The sequence below is a fragment of the Nyctereutes procyonoides genome, unplaced genomic scaffold (genome assembly GCF_905146905.1).
Source record: "Nyctereutes procyonoides isolate TBG_1078 unplaced genomic scaffold, NYPRO_anot_genome, whole genome shotgun sequence".
Lineage (NCBI taxonomy): Eukaryota > Metazoa > Chordata > Mammalia > Carnivora > Canidae > Nyctereutes > Nyctereutes procyonoides.
In genome coordinates, this window is record NW_026575043.1 from 22,005,673 (window position 1) to 22,023,237 (window position 17,565).

At 43.4% G+C, this 17,565-nt stretch overlaps 2 protein-coding genes across 3 annotated transcripts in view; both read left to right on the forward strand.

Annotated features, from left to right (window-relative positions):
• Nucleotides 1–17,565, forward strand: part of ECI2 (enoyl-CoA delta isomerase 2) — a 20,595-nt gene continuing 3,030 nt past the window's right edge. Inside the window, exons 1-7 of one of the 2 annotated variants that reach the window (XM_055322675.1) lie at nucleotides 1–133; nucleotides 3,313–3,466; nucleotides 6,214–6,312; nucleotides 6,546–6,731; nucleotides 8,546–8,615; nucleotides 13,601–13,703; nucleotides 14,405–14,525. In XM_055322675.1, the coding sequence (XP_055178650.1) occupies nucleotides 84–133; nucleotides 3,313–3,466; nucleotides 6,214–6,312; nucleotides 6,546–6,731; nucleotides 8,546–8,615; nucleotides 13,601–13,703; nucleotides 14,405–14,525 (783 nt within the window). In that variant the 5' untranslated portion in view covers nucleotides 1–83. Of the gene's footprint in view, nucleotides 134–1,519; nucleotides 1,588–3,312; nucleotides 3,467–6,213; nucleotides 6,313–6,545; nucleotides 6,732–8,545; nucleotides 8,616–13,600; nucleotides 13,704–14,404; nucleotides 14,526–17,565 lie in introns of those variants that run through there. The other variant, XM_055322676.1, reaches the window with a different exon arrangement.
• LOC129507896 (protein tfg-1-like) lies at nucleotides 326–1,575 on the forward strand. The gene is made up of 3 exons (XM_055322677.1): nucleotides 326–595; nucleotides 868–926; nucleotides 1,445–1,575. The coding sequence occupies exons 1-3, from the start codon at nucleotides 341–343 to the stop codon at nucleotides 1,497–1,499; spliced, it is 369 nt and encodes a 122-aa protein (XP_055178652.1). The 5' UTR covers nucleotides 326–340; the 3' UTR covers nucleotides 1,500–1,575.

Consider the following 17,565-nt stretch of genomic DNA (forward strand, 5'->3'; position numbering starts at 1 on the left):
CCTCCTCCGGGTCGCGCGTCACCCCGGGCGCTGTCCCGCCCCCGCCCCGCCCCCCGCTGTCCCGGCCTGCAGCGGCGTCAGTCATGGCCTTGGCGGGCGCAGTCCGGTGCTGGCGGCCGGGAGCAGGCCCGAGGTGAGCGCCGGGGCGGGGGCCGGGCCTGGGGGGCCGGGAGTGGGGAGCCGGGGGGCGGGGGCGGGGGCCGGGGCTCCGTCCGCGGGGAGCGGCCCCTCCCTTACCTCGTCCGGGCAGCGGCAGGGCCCCGGGCAGGGCGACGGCGGGCGTCCGGCTCCTCGGGGCGGAGGCGGCCCCCCGCGGCGGGTGCGAGGGCCCCGGGGACCCATGGGATCCCCCCGCGGCGGGTGCAAGGGCCCGGGGGCTCGTGGGGTCCCCCCGCGGCGCGTGCGAGGGCCCCAGGGCTCGTGGGGTCCCCCCGCGGCGGGTGCGAGGGCCCGGGGCTCGTGGGGTCCCTCCGCGGCGAGCCCAAGGGCCCGGGGGCTCGTGGGGTCCCCTCGCGGCGGGTGCGAGGGCCCCGGGGCTCGTGGGGTCCCCCCGCGGCGAGCCCAAGGGCCCGGGGGCTCGTGGGGTCCCCTCGCGGTGAGTCCAAGGGCCCGGGGGCTGGTGGGGTCCCCCCGCGGCGGGTGCGAGAGCCCCGGGGGTTCGTGGGGGTCCCCCCACGGCGGGTGCGAGGGCCCTCGGGGCTGGGGGGTCCCCCCGCAGCGGGTGCGAGAGCCCCAGGGCGGCGGGTGCGAGGCTTCGGGTGCTCGTGAGGTCCCCCCGCGGCGGGTGTGAGGCCCCGGGGGCTCGTGGGCCCGGACGCAAGTGGCCAAAGGAGCTCAGCCCCCCCCCCGCCCGGCTCTCCCACCCAGGGCAGAGGCCGCGCGGTCGAGGTGCCGCCCCCGGGGTGCCGCTCGGAGGACGCGCCCCTGTGAGTCGGGCCCCTGTGAGTCGACACGCCACCCCCACCCCCACCCCCCGTGTGAATGAGCCTCGGAAAGCGGCTCTGCGCGCGGAGCCAGAAAACCTGGGCGCGCGGTCGTTGGGACGCGGTGGGCTTAGGAATGACTTTCTTGATTTTATGAATTAGATGGTCGTGTTTTGTCATTTTTTTAACTCCCTCTAAAAGAAGCTGTATGTCGTGAGAACTTGCGCACTTGGGCTCTCTTATGGACATTTTGTTCTCCTTTCGTCTTGGGAACTTAACATGCATCATGTGGGATGCAGAGTTCTCCCGTTTTGGGGAAGAACCTGATCTAGTTATTTGATATAGAAATTATTGACGATTTTATCGAGTTGCTGGTATTTCAGAGTTTGATCCTAGGGTTCATTATACTCTGTGAAAAAGTTATATTATTGCAGAGGAAGCATCCATTAGGTGTGAGCGTTCCGGAGGACTGTATCATTTTAAACCTCATTGATCCCATTAACTCTAACTTTATATCCCAGGGTCATTGTGGGGAGCATCTGTTTTTTTGTTTGTGGCCTCAATACCATGCACTGAAATTTTCTCCTCTGCCAACTAAAAAACTGTACCAGGTTGTGCTTGCTGTTTCTGCTCTGCTCCTAGCTGGCTGGTTAAACTTCCCAGGGTGAGTATGTAGTTACGGGGGTTCAGGGCAGCGTCACACACTAGCATCCACAGCAGTTAGACTCCCCCCCTAGGTAGTTCCCCCACCTACCGAGAAGGGGCTCTTTGTCTGGAATGCCAAAAACAGCTCATCTGCTTTTTGAACATTTCTCGTATGTTAACCCATCCTCCCCTCCTTCCGATGTGGGAGAGAAGGCAAAAAAAAAATTAAATTTCCTCACTGCTCACAGCCCACTGACACGTCCTGGCAACGGGCAGATGCCCTTCCTGTAGGAGCCCCACTGCCTCCGGGCTCAGGCTTTGCTGAGGGCAGCAGGGATCTGAGCCCGAGCCCGACCCCAGGACCTGGGAGTCTCCTCTGACATAGAAAAGCCCTTTGGAAACATCCTCTAGCTCCACCCCCAAGATGCAGGTTGGCGACCCCCGCCCAAGCATGGGACCCGCCCATATCCACCTGAAGGGTCTCCTGCATCAGGGTTTATTAGGAATAAGTGACCTTTTCCCAGCAACAGCTGATCCCCTCAAGGTCCTGGAGACCTTGCTTCCAAAATTTCCTTAGAGACCTGCGCTCTCCCTCACCCCCTCCTAACTTGAAACTGTATAATGGGCCACTCCTCGTGACCCCAGGGCAGCTCTTTCTGCCCATGGGTCCTGTCCCTTCTAATAAAACCACATTTTTGCACCCAGGATGTCTCAAGAACTCTTTCTTGGCCTTTGGCTCTGAATTCCAAGTTCTCTCCTACATCGCTTCCATCTGTATGTTGGGACACACATTTTACTGGACAGAATTGACCTGATAATGGTTTATACTTTGTTCATCAGTGAGAGCAGACAGGGTTTCTGGTCCTTGGAACACAAAGGGCCAGTTTCTGTGCACTTAACCTCTTCAGGCCCAGCGTCCTGCTCACTTCCATCTTGCATGCCTTTCATTTAATCCTTCTTACCTGTGTCAAAATTTACATGGCCATTCAGGTTCTGGCTTCTTTGGTCAGTAATTTGAATTGCTACAAATACTATGCTGGCTTATAGCTTCCTTTATTTTAAGATTACTACAGTTAGCCTCTGTATTGATTTTGTCTTCTAGGGATCATTTTGGAAACCACTGTTGGGGAGGAAGAAGCTGATTCCCCCCTCACAGTCCTTCCAGCTGGATAACAATCAAATTGGCATGCGACAGATTAACAGGAGAAAATCAAATTTAGTTTCATACTATGGGGAATCCACATAGACGTGAAATTCCAAAGACCGGCAACCTGAGGCCGACAGGATTTCTATTTTAAAGCCTCTGTTCAGAGCTAAGGAGAAGAGTAGGGCCCTGAGGATACAAAGCAGAGGCGGGAGACCATTAGCAGAAAGGGGAGAGGAGGTCATGGGAAAACAAAGGTTCTTCCATTATGCAAAAAAAAAAGTTTATTAAATAAGAGGAATCTCTATTCATGGCCCTCTTCCAGGTACAAGCTCCTCTTTCCAACCTAAACGTAGGCAGTTGGTGGGGAGGCAGAGCTTTTCCTGAATCTTCTGGGCTTTGCTCACTTTTAGCTCAAACTACTCGTCATGCCTAAGTGTCCCATGTTGGGACTGCCTGCCCGTGGCTTCTGCACCACTAACCGTTGGCCGCCAGCTTGTAAAGGGGCGGGTATAGGGAAGGGAACGTGTTCCAGGAGAAATAGAACATTTGGGTATGCAAGGATTGGGAGCAATTAGAAATCAGTCTGCTTATTTGCAGTTCCCTGCAGATGCAAGCACTTTCACTGCACATGAGCAAAACAGCAATGGGAGCGAGTCAGAAGGATTTTGAGAGTGCGATGAATCAGGTGAAACTGTTGAAGAAGGACCCAGGAAATGAAGTGAAGCTAAAACTCTATGCACTGTATAAGCAGGTAAACATCTGAGTTCTGATGTGATTGAGAGACGTTTTGGGCAGATGGACCCTCAAATAGATCTGCTGCGTGTTTTACTGAAATGCAGTTCTCATAGTTTAGGGATTGTGCTGCTGCTTTTCCCCTGAACAGTGTATACGTGACAGTTTTCGTATATTGGGCTTTGCAGTATTGTTAAGGCAGGAAGTAACCCGTCAGGATCACTCCGGAGTCCAAGAGACTTAAAAGAGGTAACCACCAAATGTGTAGACCGATGAGGGAACAGAGGACTAGCTGAGGACAAAGCACATTGACAAGTCCTTGAAACAGGCAGAGGGACCTTCCTCTACGGACTCAACTGCCTCGAGGTTCATACTTCGCTAAGGACAGAAGGCAATCTTAGTCTGACCCCCAGGATCCTGTAAGTCTACTTTAACATATGGAAATGTTTCTAATTCCTTTAGAAAGTTCCTTTATCTCTACCCCCCAAGATACATGCTGGCGATCATCCCCCAAGCACATGGCCCACAGATACACATCTGAAGGGTCTCATGACTCAGGTTTTATTAGACGCTAATAAGTGACCTTTCCCAACAGTAGCAGCCCCCTCAGGGTCCTGGAAACCTTGCTTCCAAAATTCCTTAGAGAGGACGCTATCCTCACACCCCTCCCAACTCACAGGTATACAGTCAGCCCCGCTCACAGGCCCGGGGCAGCCGCTCTTCCTGCCCACGGGTCCTGTCCCCAAGCTTTAATAAAAATCACCATCTTGCACCAAAGATGTCTCAAGAATTCTTTCTTGGTCGTCAGCTCCAGACCTCACCTGTATTCCAAAACTTCATCACCTGGGAGTTATTATTAATGGCACCATGATCATATAAGAAAACGTTGACGTTCTTTAGGAATGCACACTACATACGTAGGGGTAAAATAGTATGGTGTTTGGGATTCACTAAAATGAGCAAAAAAGGAAAGAGAAGGATGGACAAAGGCCCAAAAGTAATAGTTACTGAGTTGGGCTGAGTATTGGGAATTCATTATAATATTCTACTTTTATGTACGTTTGAAAATGTTTGTAACAAAACAATTTTTTTTTTATATTTTATTTACTTACTCATGAGAGAGGCAATGACACAGGCAGAGGGAGAAGCAGGCTCCCCATGGGGAACCTAATGCAGGGCTCGATTCCAGGACCTTGGGATCACCCCCGGAGCGGGAGGCAGACGCTCAACCACTGGGCTACCCTGGTAGCCCTATAACAAAAATTTATAACTGAAGTTTTTAAGTTGTAACGTCTGTAAAGACCGCATTGGGACGTCAGCTGGTCTGGGCACCTGCGTGTGATGGGCACGAGCCTCCCTTCTTGTTCTCTGGGTGTGTGTTGTGAAGATTTTGACTTTGCTTAGGCCTGGCCTTTGGCCCTGACTTCTAGGAGGTAATCCCTAAGCTGTCAAAATATCATGCCTGATACGGAGTGTCTGTCTGCCCTGAGAGTCTAACAGCGTGAGTTAGAGCTGGGGGGGGGTGCGGGGGGGGTGCGGGGGGGGGGGGTCTGACTGTTTAGCAGGCCCTGCACATGTGATAGAGCTCCAGATGAGACCCTTGGACTCAGGCAAGACTCCAGCGAGCTTCCCTGGCAGGAGTACTCCCGGGGTGTTGACACCCATCCATTCTGGGAGGAGTATTGCCGACCCGACTCCATGGTGGGTGCGGGAAGGACAAGGCCAGGGGCACCATGTTGCCTCCACTTCTCCAGGGCCTGCCTCTTGCGGGGTGACTCTTGTCTCTTTGTCTTTGGAAAGTCTAAGCCACCTCTACTGCTCTTGTTTCTCAAAGCCTCTTTCTTCTTTCCCCCTTTAGCTAATTAGGGAATTCAGAGTCTTTAAATGTGCCTATTTGGGGCAGCCCGGGTGGCTCAGCGGTTTAGCACCTGCCTTCGGCCCAGGGCCTGACCCTGAAGACCGGGAATCGAGTCCCACGTCGGGCTCCCTGCATGGAGCCTGCTTCTCCCTCTGCCTGTGTCTCTGCCTCTCGCTCTCTCGCTCTCTCTGTCTTTCATTCATGAATAAATAAAAATAAAATTCTTAAAAAATAAATAAATGTGCCTTTTTAAATGGAAAGCAGTTAGATGGGATATTCATCTCAAAACCCTCATTCCACCTACTCTCAAACAAGTAAAATTTCATTGTTTTTACATCCTACTTGCATAGTCTTCAGTTACGTTTGCAGAGGGCCAGTGGCTCTGGCCCCTGCCCGTCCCTACTACCCCAGTACGCCTCTGTTCACTTAGCAGAAAGCCCACCGCTGAAACAGTGGTATTTTTCTGTACCTCTGAGTGGGCTTTCAGAATATACGGTAGGTTTCCACATGTTTGTTGGCTGGTTACTTTTGAAGATAGTTTGCTTGGATATTTTGATTGTGAAAAATGGGATCATCAATATAGCACTAATGAACTATTAGAACTTTTTATAAAATACTTTGCCCAAACCCTTGTCTTGCATTGTTTTCGTATGCAGGCATTTTAACTTACTTTAGGGACTGGTAGCTGATGGCGCATTTGGTCTCTCCAGTCTTTTTTCTGTTGTGGATTTTTAGCAGCAGCATCAAAGAGACGGGAAAGGGAAAGTTAAGTTGAATTCAAGTATTTTCTGAAAGTGTTTGCGAGGCGAAGGCGCATTCACACCAGTTGTGCACTTTATGGATCTTAAATATTTGACACTCTAATTTGCATGGATGTTTGACTGATAGTCACCCTCTCGTTTTCACAGACCACTGAGGGGCCTTGTAATACACCCAGACCAGGTGTGTTTGACTTGATCAATAAGGCCAAATGGGATGCATGGAATGCTCTTGGCAATCTGCCCAAGGTAAAAAATTTACTTGCTACTTTGCTTTTTATTTTACTTGCTCTACTCCTGAAGGAGGCTAGGTGCTTCTCACTATTAAACCATTGAAGATGGAACCTGTGAGGCCTGGACAGATTCTGTTGAATCAGACCTGTTCTTTCTTCATCACAAGGTGCTGTTTCTGAGCATTGTAAGTTGCTCAAAATGCTTATTTGTTGACCATGGGCTGGAGCTCCTTGTCCTCTTCTCTTCAGGAAACTGCCAGACAAAACTATGTGGATTTGGTGTCTGATCTGAGTTCGTCTGACTCCTCTAGCCAAGTGAAGCCTGAAACAGACAGGAAACAACCTGGATATGAAACCCTGGTGGTGACCTCTGAAGACAGCATCACAAAGATCATGATGAACCGGCCCGCCAAAAAGAATGCATTGACCATTCAGGTAACGTGACCTGCCCTGGGAGTTTGTCCTGCTTTTCCTGGTTCCTTCGGTCTATTTTACTCAAAAACTAGTTCCTTCGGTGTATTTTACTCAAAAACTCATTGCTTTTTTTTTCTGATCTCTTGTTTGATTTGTGCAGGAAGATTCGTAACAGTGGCTACTTCTTCATATAACAGAGTTGGGCATTTGTTATTTAGAATTTGTTGACTTCGGGTAGGTTCTATGTGTCCAAAAAGCACTGCAACTTTCCTAGTGACAGAAGCATAAATAAATTAATATAAATGAAACATATATCTACATAAGAGAATATGTGTAGAGGTTGATATAGACCGTCTCCGGACTTTGCTCATGTCACTTAGACTTGAGAGTGAGCACTGCTCAAGTTGCATGCACCTTTGTTTTGTACAAGGAGAGGGAGAAAGGAAAGAAGACCTTCATCTTAAATATAACATAACGCAGCTCTGCTTCAAATGAGCTGCTTCACAAGAGCACCTTTGGTCTCTGAATCTTTCATTGAACTAGAATGATAATAAAAATAACCACTTCCACCCCTTCCATTTGAAAAATTATAGGGAATTAATTGGACACTTGGTGCTCATCTACAAGTAAAATTTGAGAGGGCTATAACCCTTCTCGTTGGGTTTATCATCTACATTGTACCAGAAAGAGCATGCTCACTTAAAATAGTGTTAAATAAGAATTTCCTGAAGTTGGCTATGTGCCATTGACTTATAGAACATTCGATTCTCAAAACTTCATTTCCCTTGCCCTTGCCTCATTTCTGTGTAATCATGGTGTTGATGATGATGATGATGATGATGATAATGATAATGATAGTAATAGCCACTACTCTTTACAGAGTGCTCAGTATATGTCAGCACTTTCCACACAGAGGTTTCTTTAATTCCCACAAGGAGCCTACTTTTAATACTATTTAACAATAAAATATTTAGGCTAAGTAGTAACTTGCTCCAATTCACATAACTAATAAGCCAGGAAACCTAAATTGAAACCCTCATATATCATATATCCATCTCCTAATCCCCACTCTTGCCAATTACCCTGTCATGCTGCGTCATCATAACCATAATAATAATGGAGTTATTTTGTCTTTCCCTCCCTCAGTGAATACGATTTCATCTTTACTTGTATATTATGTCAAGTCCAAATTTTTTTTTCAGTGTCTGCATATCCATAAATATCAAGCCTCTTCATCATTCCCTCCACACTGATGTCTTATCTGAGGTAGAAACGCACCAGTGCATTAAAAGCTATAACAGTGACACATCCAAGATTTTCAGAGATGCTGCTGATTTAAAATATTGAGCCCCTTGTCTTTGGCTACCATTACAGTGTCTTGAAATCCCAGCCTTTAACACTTTCCGGACTGCCTGGGACACATGTTCTTTTTCTGAGGTCCCAGCTGAAAAACTGCTTCATGGAAATCTTTTTCTGGCCTCCTCCCATCCTACCCATGCTAGACGCATCAGTGCTTCCTCCAAGCGATCTGCATGTTAGAGCTCCCCCTCTCTATTAATTCCAAAAGCTCAAGGACTGTGTCTTGTTCACCTTGGGGAGAGGTGAATATATCCCCCAGTGTCCACGAGAGCAGATGGTACATAATACACAGCAAGTAACTGTAAAAGGAATGAAAAGCCTTTTGAGTGTATTGGGCCACCGTTTAGTTTATGTAAATACAACCAGTACAACAGTTGGCACTTGGCAGAGGCCAGGCTGACTGAGTGAGTGAATCCCATGTGATGATTGTCATTTTCAGAGTTCCTTTCTTTTTCTCGTCTCCCCCATTCACATAGATGTATCGGGAAATCATGCTTGCACTTGAAGCTGCAAGCAAGGATGACTCGACCATAATTGTTTTAACGGGTAAGACATTCTCTTGGATTTTTAAAAATAATTAAATTTCTATTTAGGGGGATTTCCTACCAGATAAGAAATGGAGTAAATAGCCCCAAGGTCTTTTCCAGTACTGAGATACCGTATTCTTTTTAAACTTTTCTTTTTATTTTTTAAAATTTTCCAAGCTTTCTTACAACAAATTCAATGAAGTTAGGCTCTATAATTACTCTTATTTTATAGGTGAGAACACTGAAAGTTTTGATAAATAGTGCTTTTACCATAGTTAACTTTTTATATATTCTTCACTTTTGGTTTCCATTTCCTCTTTCATCCAAGCTTTATGTAATAATGATAGTTCCTTAAATTTCCAGAAAGTTTTTGTTTGTTGGTTGGTTGGTTGGTTTTTGGTTTTCCATTTCTGTTATTGATTCTTGGCTTCACTGAATTATAATCAGAAATTATCAGTTCTATTAGATTTACTAATTAGATTTACTATTTATTTATTTTGGGTTGGGGATGGGGGTTGGGGAGGAAAGAGAGAGAGAGTCTTAAGCAGGCTCCATACCCAGTGCAGGGCTCAATGTGGGGCTCGATCTCACAATCCTGAGATCATTACCTGAGCTGGACATTTCAAGAGTCGGACGGATGCCTAACTGACTGAGCCACCCAGGCACCTCATTAGATTTATTTTTAAAAAATCTATTAAGTTTCCTGTAGTTTGCTCTAAATTGAACTCTCTACCGTGAAGATAAAGAACTGGAAAATGGCCAATTTTAAATATCATCCAGGAACTACTCCAAAATAAGTTCATTCTTTTAAAGTATATAATTAAAAATATACTGATTAGACTTACCTTTCTAATTTATGTTAGGTTCCCTCACTTCTGTTTTTTTCTTCTAATTAATCACTCTTAGACTGAAAAAAGTAAATTAAAGGCAATTATTGCTATTGTGTTTCTTTCAGTTTCTCCTTCATGTCAAAAAGTTATTTTTGCTTTAAAGCAAGTTTTTATTTTTTTTTGACACTAAAAGACTTGTGAATGGTTATCCATCATTATAAAATGATTATCTCTTGTCTCGTGTAATGCTTTTTGGCTTGAAGTCAACCTTGTCAAGTATTAATGCCATAACACCTGCCTCAGTACTCTTTGAACTTGACTGGCAAACCTTTACCCATCCTTTTGGCTTTTTATCTTTTTTAATTACTTTTTATAGTCTATGTCTCATAGAACACATTGTTAGATTTTCCCCCCTTTGATCCGATCTGATTGATTGATTGATTTAGTAAAGGACCATTTACCTGTTTAGATTTATGTGTATGACACATCTGTTACATTTCAGTTCTGGGATCTTACATGCTTACTACCTATAATGCTTCTTTTCACTGTTATTTTTTATTTCATTGTCTGTTTTTATCTTTGTATGTGTTTTATTTCTCATGGTTTGAAAGGTTTTTCTTTTGCTTCTGCTCATTGCTTTTATAGCTTTATATGGTACCCATCAATGTGTCTATCTTGTATTATTTCCCTTGGACAGTGTCTGTTGGTTGCTCCTATAGAAGGTGAGGAAGGTAGCATGCATTTCTCGACACCCCACAGACCTCACTTGCAAGTGTATAGGTCTGTAAAGTACTGTTCCTTTGTCTTCTAGCATAGAATGCTGCCCCAGAGAAGTTTGGGGCTATTATTTTGTTTTTAGCCCTTTTATAAGATCCCCACCACCCCCAGAAGACTAGGGGATACTTTCCCATTCTTTTTTTTTTTTTTTAGATTTATTTGTTTATTCATGATAGACATAGAGGGAGAGAGAGAGGCAGAGACACAGACAGAGGGAGAAGCAGGCTCCATGCAGGGAGCCCGACGTGGGACTCGATCCCGGGACTCCAGGATCGCGCCATGGGCCAAAGGCAGGCGCCAAACCGCTGAGCCACCCAGGGATCCCCAACTTTCCCATTCTTTATCACTTTTTCATAGGACACGTATCCTGCTAAAACTGATTATCAAGGGCTTGTTTTAAGTTTTCTTTGATAATATCTCTGAATTTTTTTGTTTTAAATGGTCTGTTCTTTTTGAAAGAAATCCTAGTTATAGAAAAGAATTGTCTGGTCTGCTGGACCTATTATCTTCTAGTTTCTCTGAATTCTTAACTCTTGTCTTCTGTTATTTTGCTCACTAGCCTTGATCCTGTACTCCAGTTCCCTGGTTGCATTTTTAGCTTCTAATGCTCCATTTTACAGCTTCTAATGGCATCACTTCTTTGTGGTTGTGGTTTTCTCTTTAGCTCTTTTCCTGAACACTTCCAGGCACTTTTCTTCTCTGTCCCTTGTCCATCACTCAACTTGTGTTGAGTCCATGGGAAAGCCCAGGTGTTAACTTTTTAAATGTACGTTAAGGACCAGCATCAAAGTGTCAAAATATTCATAAAATTATTAAAAATAGTATTTATGATAGTATTTGCTCCTGAAAGAAATGTAGGGAAAAAAATTAAAGAAAAATTTATATGTAAAAATACTGTGGATAGCAAATATAGCTGTTTCTCAGCTCCCCAGAAGGAACTGTCTAACGTCTGACTACAAAATAAATATGTCTTCTGAATTTTTCCTTTGAAACTTGCCCTTAAGCACATTTCAGTGTGGTCTCTACCTTTTGATTAGATTCCCCACTCTGACCTTTGTATCATTAAATCCAGGGACATTTTTCAGGCTTCATCTGACTTTCCCTCCTTCTTAAACTTGGTCTTCCCAAGGTTTCTTTGGCACAGCCTGCCCCTTGATATGTTGTCTCTGATTCCTTTGTAGGTTCATCCTCTGTGTGGCCATCAAAAGCCTGAAGGCTCAGTCCTTAGCATGGTTTTCTTCTCGCTTCTTGCCCTCCCTGGACCCTGCATCCGTGTCCACTCTCCCAACAAAAGTCTACATGCCGGTGCTTCCCCCCTTGGTATCTTTGGTCAGGATGGTCCCCAGGGCTCCCAACCTGTGTACCCACGTGACACTTTTTCACAGGTGTCACCTCCCACATCTTTCTCTCTGGAGCTTTTTCAGTGTTCCAGATCACACTGGGTGCCACATCTACCCTGTTCTTGTAGACCAGAATCCTAACATTCATTATTGACCTTGTCCCTCTCTCACTTCCCATGTCCAGTCTAATCCCATTTCACTTCATGAGTATCTCTGAAGTTAGCCCTTTTTTCCATCTCCTCCGCAGTAGTCCAAGCTACCATGGACTCTTGTATGAACTGAAATAAGCCCTAACATATTCCCCCCCCCCCATTTAAAACTTCTTTAGGGGCACCAAGACAATTCAGTGGAAAAAAGAAAAATCTTTTGATAAGTGTTGCCAGAGCAACTAAATATCCATATAGGGGAAAATGAACTTCATCCCCATCTTACACCCTCTACAAAAATTAATTAAAAGTTAATTTAAAAGTTATGTAAGCATAAAACCCAGAAATATAAAGCTTCTAGAAGAAAACAATGTGACCTCTGTGACCTTGAGGTGGGCAGAGATTTCTTGGACAGGACACAAAAAGCACTAACCATAAAAGTAACTTTACAACTTAGACTTCATCAGAATTTAAAACATCTGCTTATCAAAGACAATAGTAAGAAAATGAATATACAAGTACTACAGGCTAGGGCAGGGGGAATATTTGCTATATGTAAATCTGATTAAGGATTGATATACAGAATATATAAAGAACTCCTTAGAAAGCAACAAGAACAACAATCAGATGTAAAAGCTAGATAAAGGACTTAGACACTTCATAAAAGGAGACACACAGATTGCCAATAAACACATGAAAAGATGCTCACTATCATTGGCCATCAAAAAACAAATGCACAATGAGATATTTCACCCAGTAGAGTGACTAAAATCTAAAAGATAATACAAAATATTGGTAATGATGTGGAGCAACTGGAACCTCTACACGTATCTAATAGGAGATCACTTCTGAAAACTGTTGGCAACATTTTATGGAGTGAAACACAGTGGTGTATCAATCCGCCCCTGAGCAATTACTTCAGATAAATTAAGTGTGTATCCACAGAATGCTTTGTAACCCAATTCACAGTAGCTAAAAACAATTCAGATGTCCATAAAGAAAGTGTTGACTCGTCATACAGTGGAATACTACTCAGCAATATAAAAGAATGAAGAACTGATATGAGAATATAGGTGAATCTTTAAGACCTGGTTCAGCAAAGAGCACACAGACACAACAGCACATATTAGAGGATTCGGTTTATAGAATTTCTAAAATAGACAAAAGTATTCTGTGGTGACTGAAGTCAGAAGGTAGTTGCACTAGGGCAGGGTGGGGGTGGGATGGTTGGAAAGGAGCTGCAGGGAATTTTCTGGGATGGTAGAAATGGTCTACATCTTGTTTCAGTTGGTGATCACATAGGTATTTGCAGCCATCAAAAATCACTGAACCAAGCGTTTAAAACTGGTGTTCTTATATGTAAATTATGTTTTAACACAAAACACCTTCAGTGGCTCTTAGAATAAAAGTCAAAACTTCATGGATCAGCAAAACCCCACACAGTCCATCCTGCTTGTCCTCATCCTCCACCGGCTTCCCCTCTGGCTTTTTCTGCTGTGGCACACTGGCCAGAGTCCCCACTTTCACAGGACCTTTGCACATGCTGTTCCCTCTGCATGAATTCTTTCTAACCCTCTTCTTCTAGCTAACATTGCCCGTCCTTCAGCTCTCAGTTCAGTTGTTCCCTCCTTAGGAACGTCCCTCCCTAAACTGCCTGATGAGAACAAATCCCCTGTTACATACCCTCGTGCCATCATCAAATACTTCTCCTTTGTATCAGGGTTGCATTCTCCACATTTGCGTGTATGCTTTTAAATCAATGTCTAGCCTACTCACTAGTCTATAAGTTAGGGCAGGAGCCCTAGCTGGCTCACCAGTGTACTCCCAGTGCGTGCCATAGAGCCTGGCACATAGTACATACTCAGTCATTACAGAAGGAATGAATTGTGAATCTGTTGATTCTATTTACAGGAAATGGTGACTATTACTCTAGTGGGAATGATCTGATGAATTTCATGAATACTCCCCCTGGTGAAATGGAGAAGGAAGCTAAAAATGGTGCCATCCTACTGAGGTAAGAGTGACATTTGTCTGATGCCAGAGAGCTCATTCTTACTCATCAAAGTGTGATTTAGTCCAGAAGAAGTAAGATAAATGCTTCTGTGTATTAGTGTAATTAATGTGTCTTTGGACAAGCATATTTCTCCAGACTGCCCCTGTCAATATGTGGGCATTTATTCTATCGCTTTAACTTCTGTTACCCGTTCAGCCTGCTGCTCCACAGGAGATTCGATTGGAAAGCACAAAAGTAAACTACAGTTATTAAAAAAAAAAATTCTCTCATAATGAAGTAAGCAGAGCGATTTAGCAAATTCTCATTTGACCAGAGGAATGCATGATTTCCGTGACTGCTGGTAACGGGACAGGTGAAATAGTCTCAGCACGGAGGCCACGAAGGCCTCTCTCTTCCTAATTCATTTTGCCCTACCAGGTTTCTAATTCCCACTGAGCTATAATATTGTGGCATATGCTCAGCCAGCCATCCTAATCTTGAAGTCTGGGACTGACAGACAGCCCTGATCAGGCTGCCCAGAATGCGCGACTGAGCCACGGTCAAGCTTATAGGACCCACTGTGTAAGCTTCCATCAAATGCCATTCAGATGGGTGTCCAGCCTGGCCAGAGTTTATTTCAGACTCATGCTGTCTTGCTTATTGTGCTTCAGTCATACTGCTTTGGGACATTTAAATGCGGTTTTGTATTTCCATTTCTGTAGGGATTTTGTAGGCTGTTTTATAGATTTTCCTAAGCCTCTGGTTGCAGTGATAAACGGTCCAGCCGTGGGAATCTCTGTCACCATTCTCGGGCTATTTGATCTTGTGTATGCTTCCGACAGGGTAAGTCAGCCCCCAGAAACTTACTGAGTCACGAAGTAAAAATGAGGTCCTCTGAATTCTCTTTTGTTGTTGCTAGTAGTAAATGGATTATATAATTTATAGTAGAATGGACTAAATTTTGATTTTTCCCAAAGAATTACTCTAATTTAATTCAACTTGTCTTATTTGTCCTTCATTATTAACTTGGGTTTTCCTAAACACCAATATGGTTGTGAACATTGTCGCAACTATTTTGGTTCTATATTCTAATCAGATTATGTAACAGTAACTCAACTTTTGATTTTCCAATTAATCTGAAATGGGAGATCTGGAAAGCTTGTTATGGTGGGGAAACAGCATTTTTGCATGTTCTACAAGTGGATAATGTGATACTTTATTCCAAGTAAACAAATTGTGGACTTTAAAATTTTAGAGTATTTGAATTTTTTTAATAAAAAAATTTTTTAATTTTTTAAACTGGGAGAACCTCACTCCCTTCTATGCAAATAAGTAAACTGAAGTTCAAGTTACTTCCCTGAACCTTGGGCTCACCACTGAATTGCATTGATTTTAGTTTCTGTTCTTCTGATAGTATTAATGTATGTCATAGTAGAAAATAAAATGTTGAAAAATCTGGAAAAGCATACAGAAAAGGGTAAAGTTGAAAATCCCTTTTTATCTTACCACTCAGAGATAATCAGTCCCTTGACTCCTGGAACCCTAGGCTCTCTGCAGTTCTGTCGTTATGATCAAAGATGAGATGACCATTTGTCTTAGAATTTTTAGCCTACGTTTTTTACTATGGAACTAATAACCACTTGTAGGGTTATCAGATTCTTAGAGTACCTTTGCTTATGCAGTGGTAAAATTTCCTGCTCTACAACCTTATGGGAAACATTCGGTTTTTGCCACTGAAGAGATTCCTGGTTTCATTTGGAGATGTTTTCCCCACTGATAGACATAACCATATTTTAAGATTCTTATCTCTTGGGTTCGTTTTTTTGTTTGCTTGTTTGTTTTTGTTTTCTGTTCTTTTGCTGTTTTCAGTTTGATTGAATTGGGCATGTTGTCAGACCTAATTGTTTTTAATAATTGTCCCATGAAAACATCAACTAAGATTCTAGGTGCCAGGCTGCATAACCTTCATAGATGGAAGTTTCTGCTCATGTGAGAGGACTGATTGATCAACCAGTCTTGACCAGGGTGGGGGTGGGATTGGGAGTTCCAGACTTAAACGTGGGGGTCTCATTCTCCAGTACTTAGAGAGCAAACATAGCATCCTATCTGAATATTGTCCTGATTCTCCCTCAGAATTAAAAATGACTGTCACATGTGTCCTCTTTTTCAAGGTTCCTAGGACTTCTGTCCTATGATACAAATTGGAATTGAAATTGAAAGAGAACACACATAGATCATTTAAACGCTGAAAGATTTGGCCCAGAGTAAAATATTTGACAAACAGTGACCACTTATAAGAGTTCACCCAAATGAATTAAACCAAGGTTCAATTTAAAATCAGAAAAAGACACAGAAGAAAGAACCTGTGAAGAAGAATGCATTTGTTTTTTATCATTGACTTCATAGGATTTATCATTGACTTCATGAACAGATACCATATTGAATGTGGATTAACACTCATATAATTGAATCCTTCTTTATTATGGGCGGTAGTTAACAATGCCTATTAGTTTCCTTGTCGGCAAATTGTGCATTTTCCCTACGAGGTAATAAAAGGGTGGACATCTTAAAAATTATAAATATTTGAGAACTCACCACATACAGGGCACTCTGTTGATGCACATTATGCATATTCACTTAATATACCAGCAGCCCCATAAGATAGCTACTTTTGTCTCCATCTTATAGAGTTTGCTATGGCAGAAAGAAGTTAAAAAGCTCCCAGAGTCACCAAGCAGTCTGATGCCACAGCCTAACACTTAATTACATCTACTGTTTCTGAAAATAAAAGCTAAATGCTTACTTATAAGGATGATTATAAATAAGTTAAATGCAGTTTACTACCAGTTTTTCACATACCTGTTTGAGGCCCTTAGCCATGGCTGGTGTTTCCTTTCAATTTCCCACTTACAAGCCTTAGGCTGTGACTTCTCAGTATGTCCTGACTTCTCAGTATATCTTCTTGAATAAACTTTCTTTGAGGAGGGAATGATAGGTGACATTAGTAATTTTTTATTTTACATTTTGTTTTCATTTATATACTACATACATTATATATTTATGTCTTCTAACAATATTCATTAAGAAATAGCACCACATCTGATTATGGGAAGTGAAGTCTGAATGTTCTGTGTACATATTATCAATTACCAATCAATTTCCTCTCATAAGGACTTGTCATTCGTCAAGAAATACACAAAAATATTTGTTAAAAAAATTCGGGGGGACACTCCTGGGTGGCACAGTCAGTTGAGCTTCTAACTTGGCTTCCAGTTTAGGTCATGATCTAGGGGTCATGAGTCCGAGGCTCCATACTCAGCAGGGAGTCTGCTTAGAGTTTCTCTCTCCCTCTGCCCTTCCCCCTTCCCTTCCCTCCCTCTCTCTCAAATAAGTGAATAAATCTTTTTTAAAAAGCAAAACAAAACGAAGGACACCTGAGTAGCTCAGTTGGTTCAGCATCCAGCTCTTGATCTCAGCTCAAGTCTTGATCTCAGGGTTACGAGTTCAAGCCTAGTGGTGGGCTCCATTCTAGGCACTGAGTCTACTTAAAAACAAACCCAAAATCTAAAGATGGCTCTATAGTCTAAATAACCAATATTGAAATAGATTCTACTGTTTAAAGCCAATTTAACAACCTCTCTGAGGTAAAATCAAGACAGATGACAGACCGAGGAAACAATTTTCCAATTGGTATAATAAAGGCTAATCTCTCTAATATATTTTTTAAAATACAATTATAAAGCGATAGATCAACAACTTAGTGTAAAAATGGGCAATGGGAGGAATATATAGCCCACAGAAAATAAAGTATAAATGGCCCTTTACAACATAGGAGAAAGGCCCTATTAAGAAAATTGCTTGCAACCAGAATATGTAAAGAACC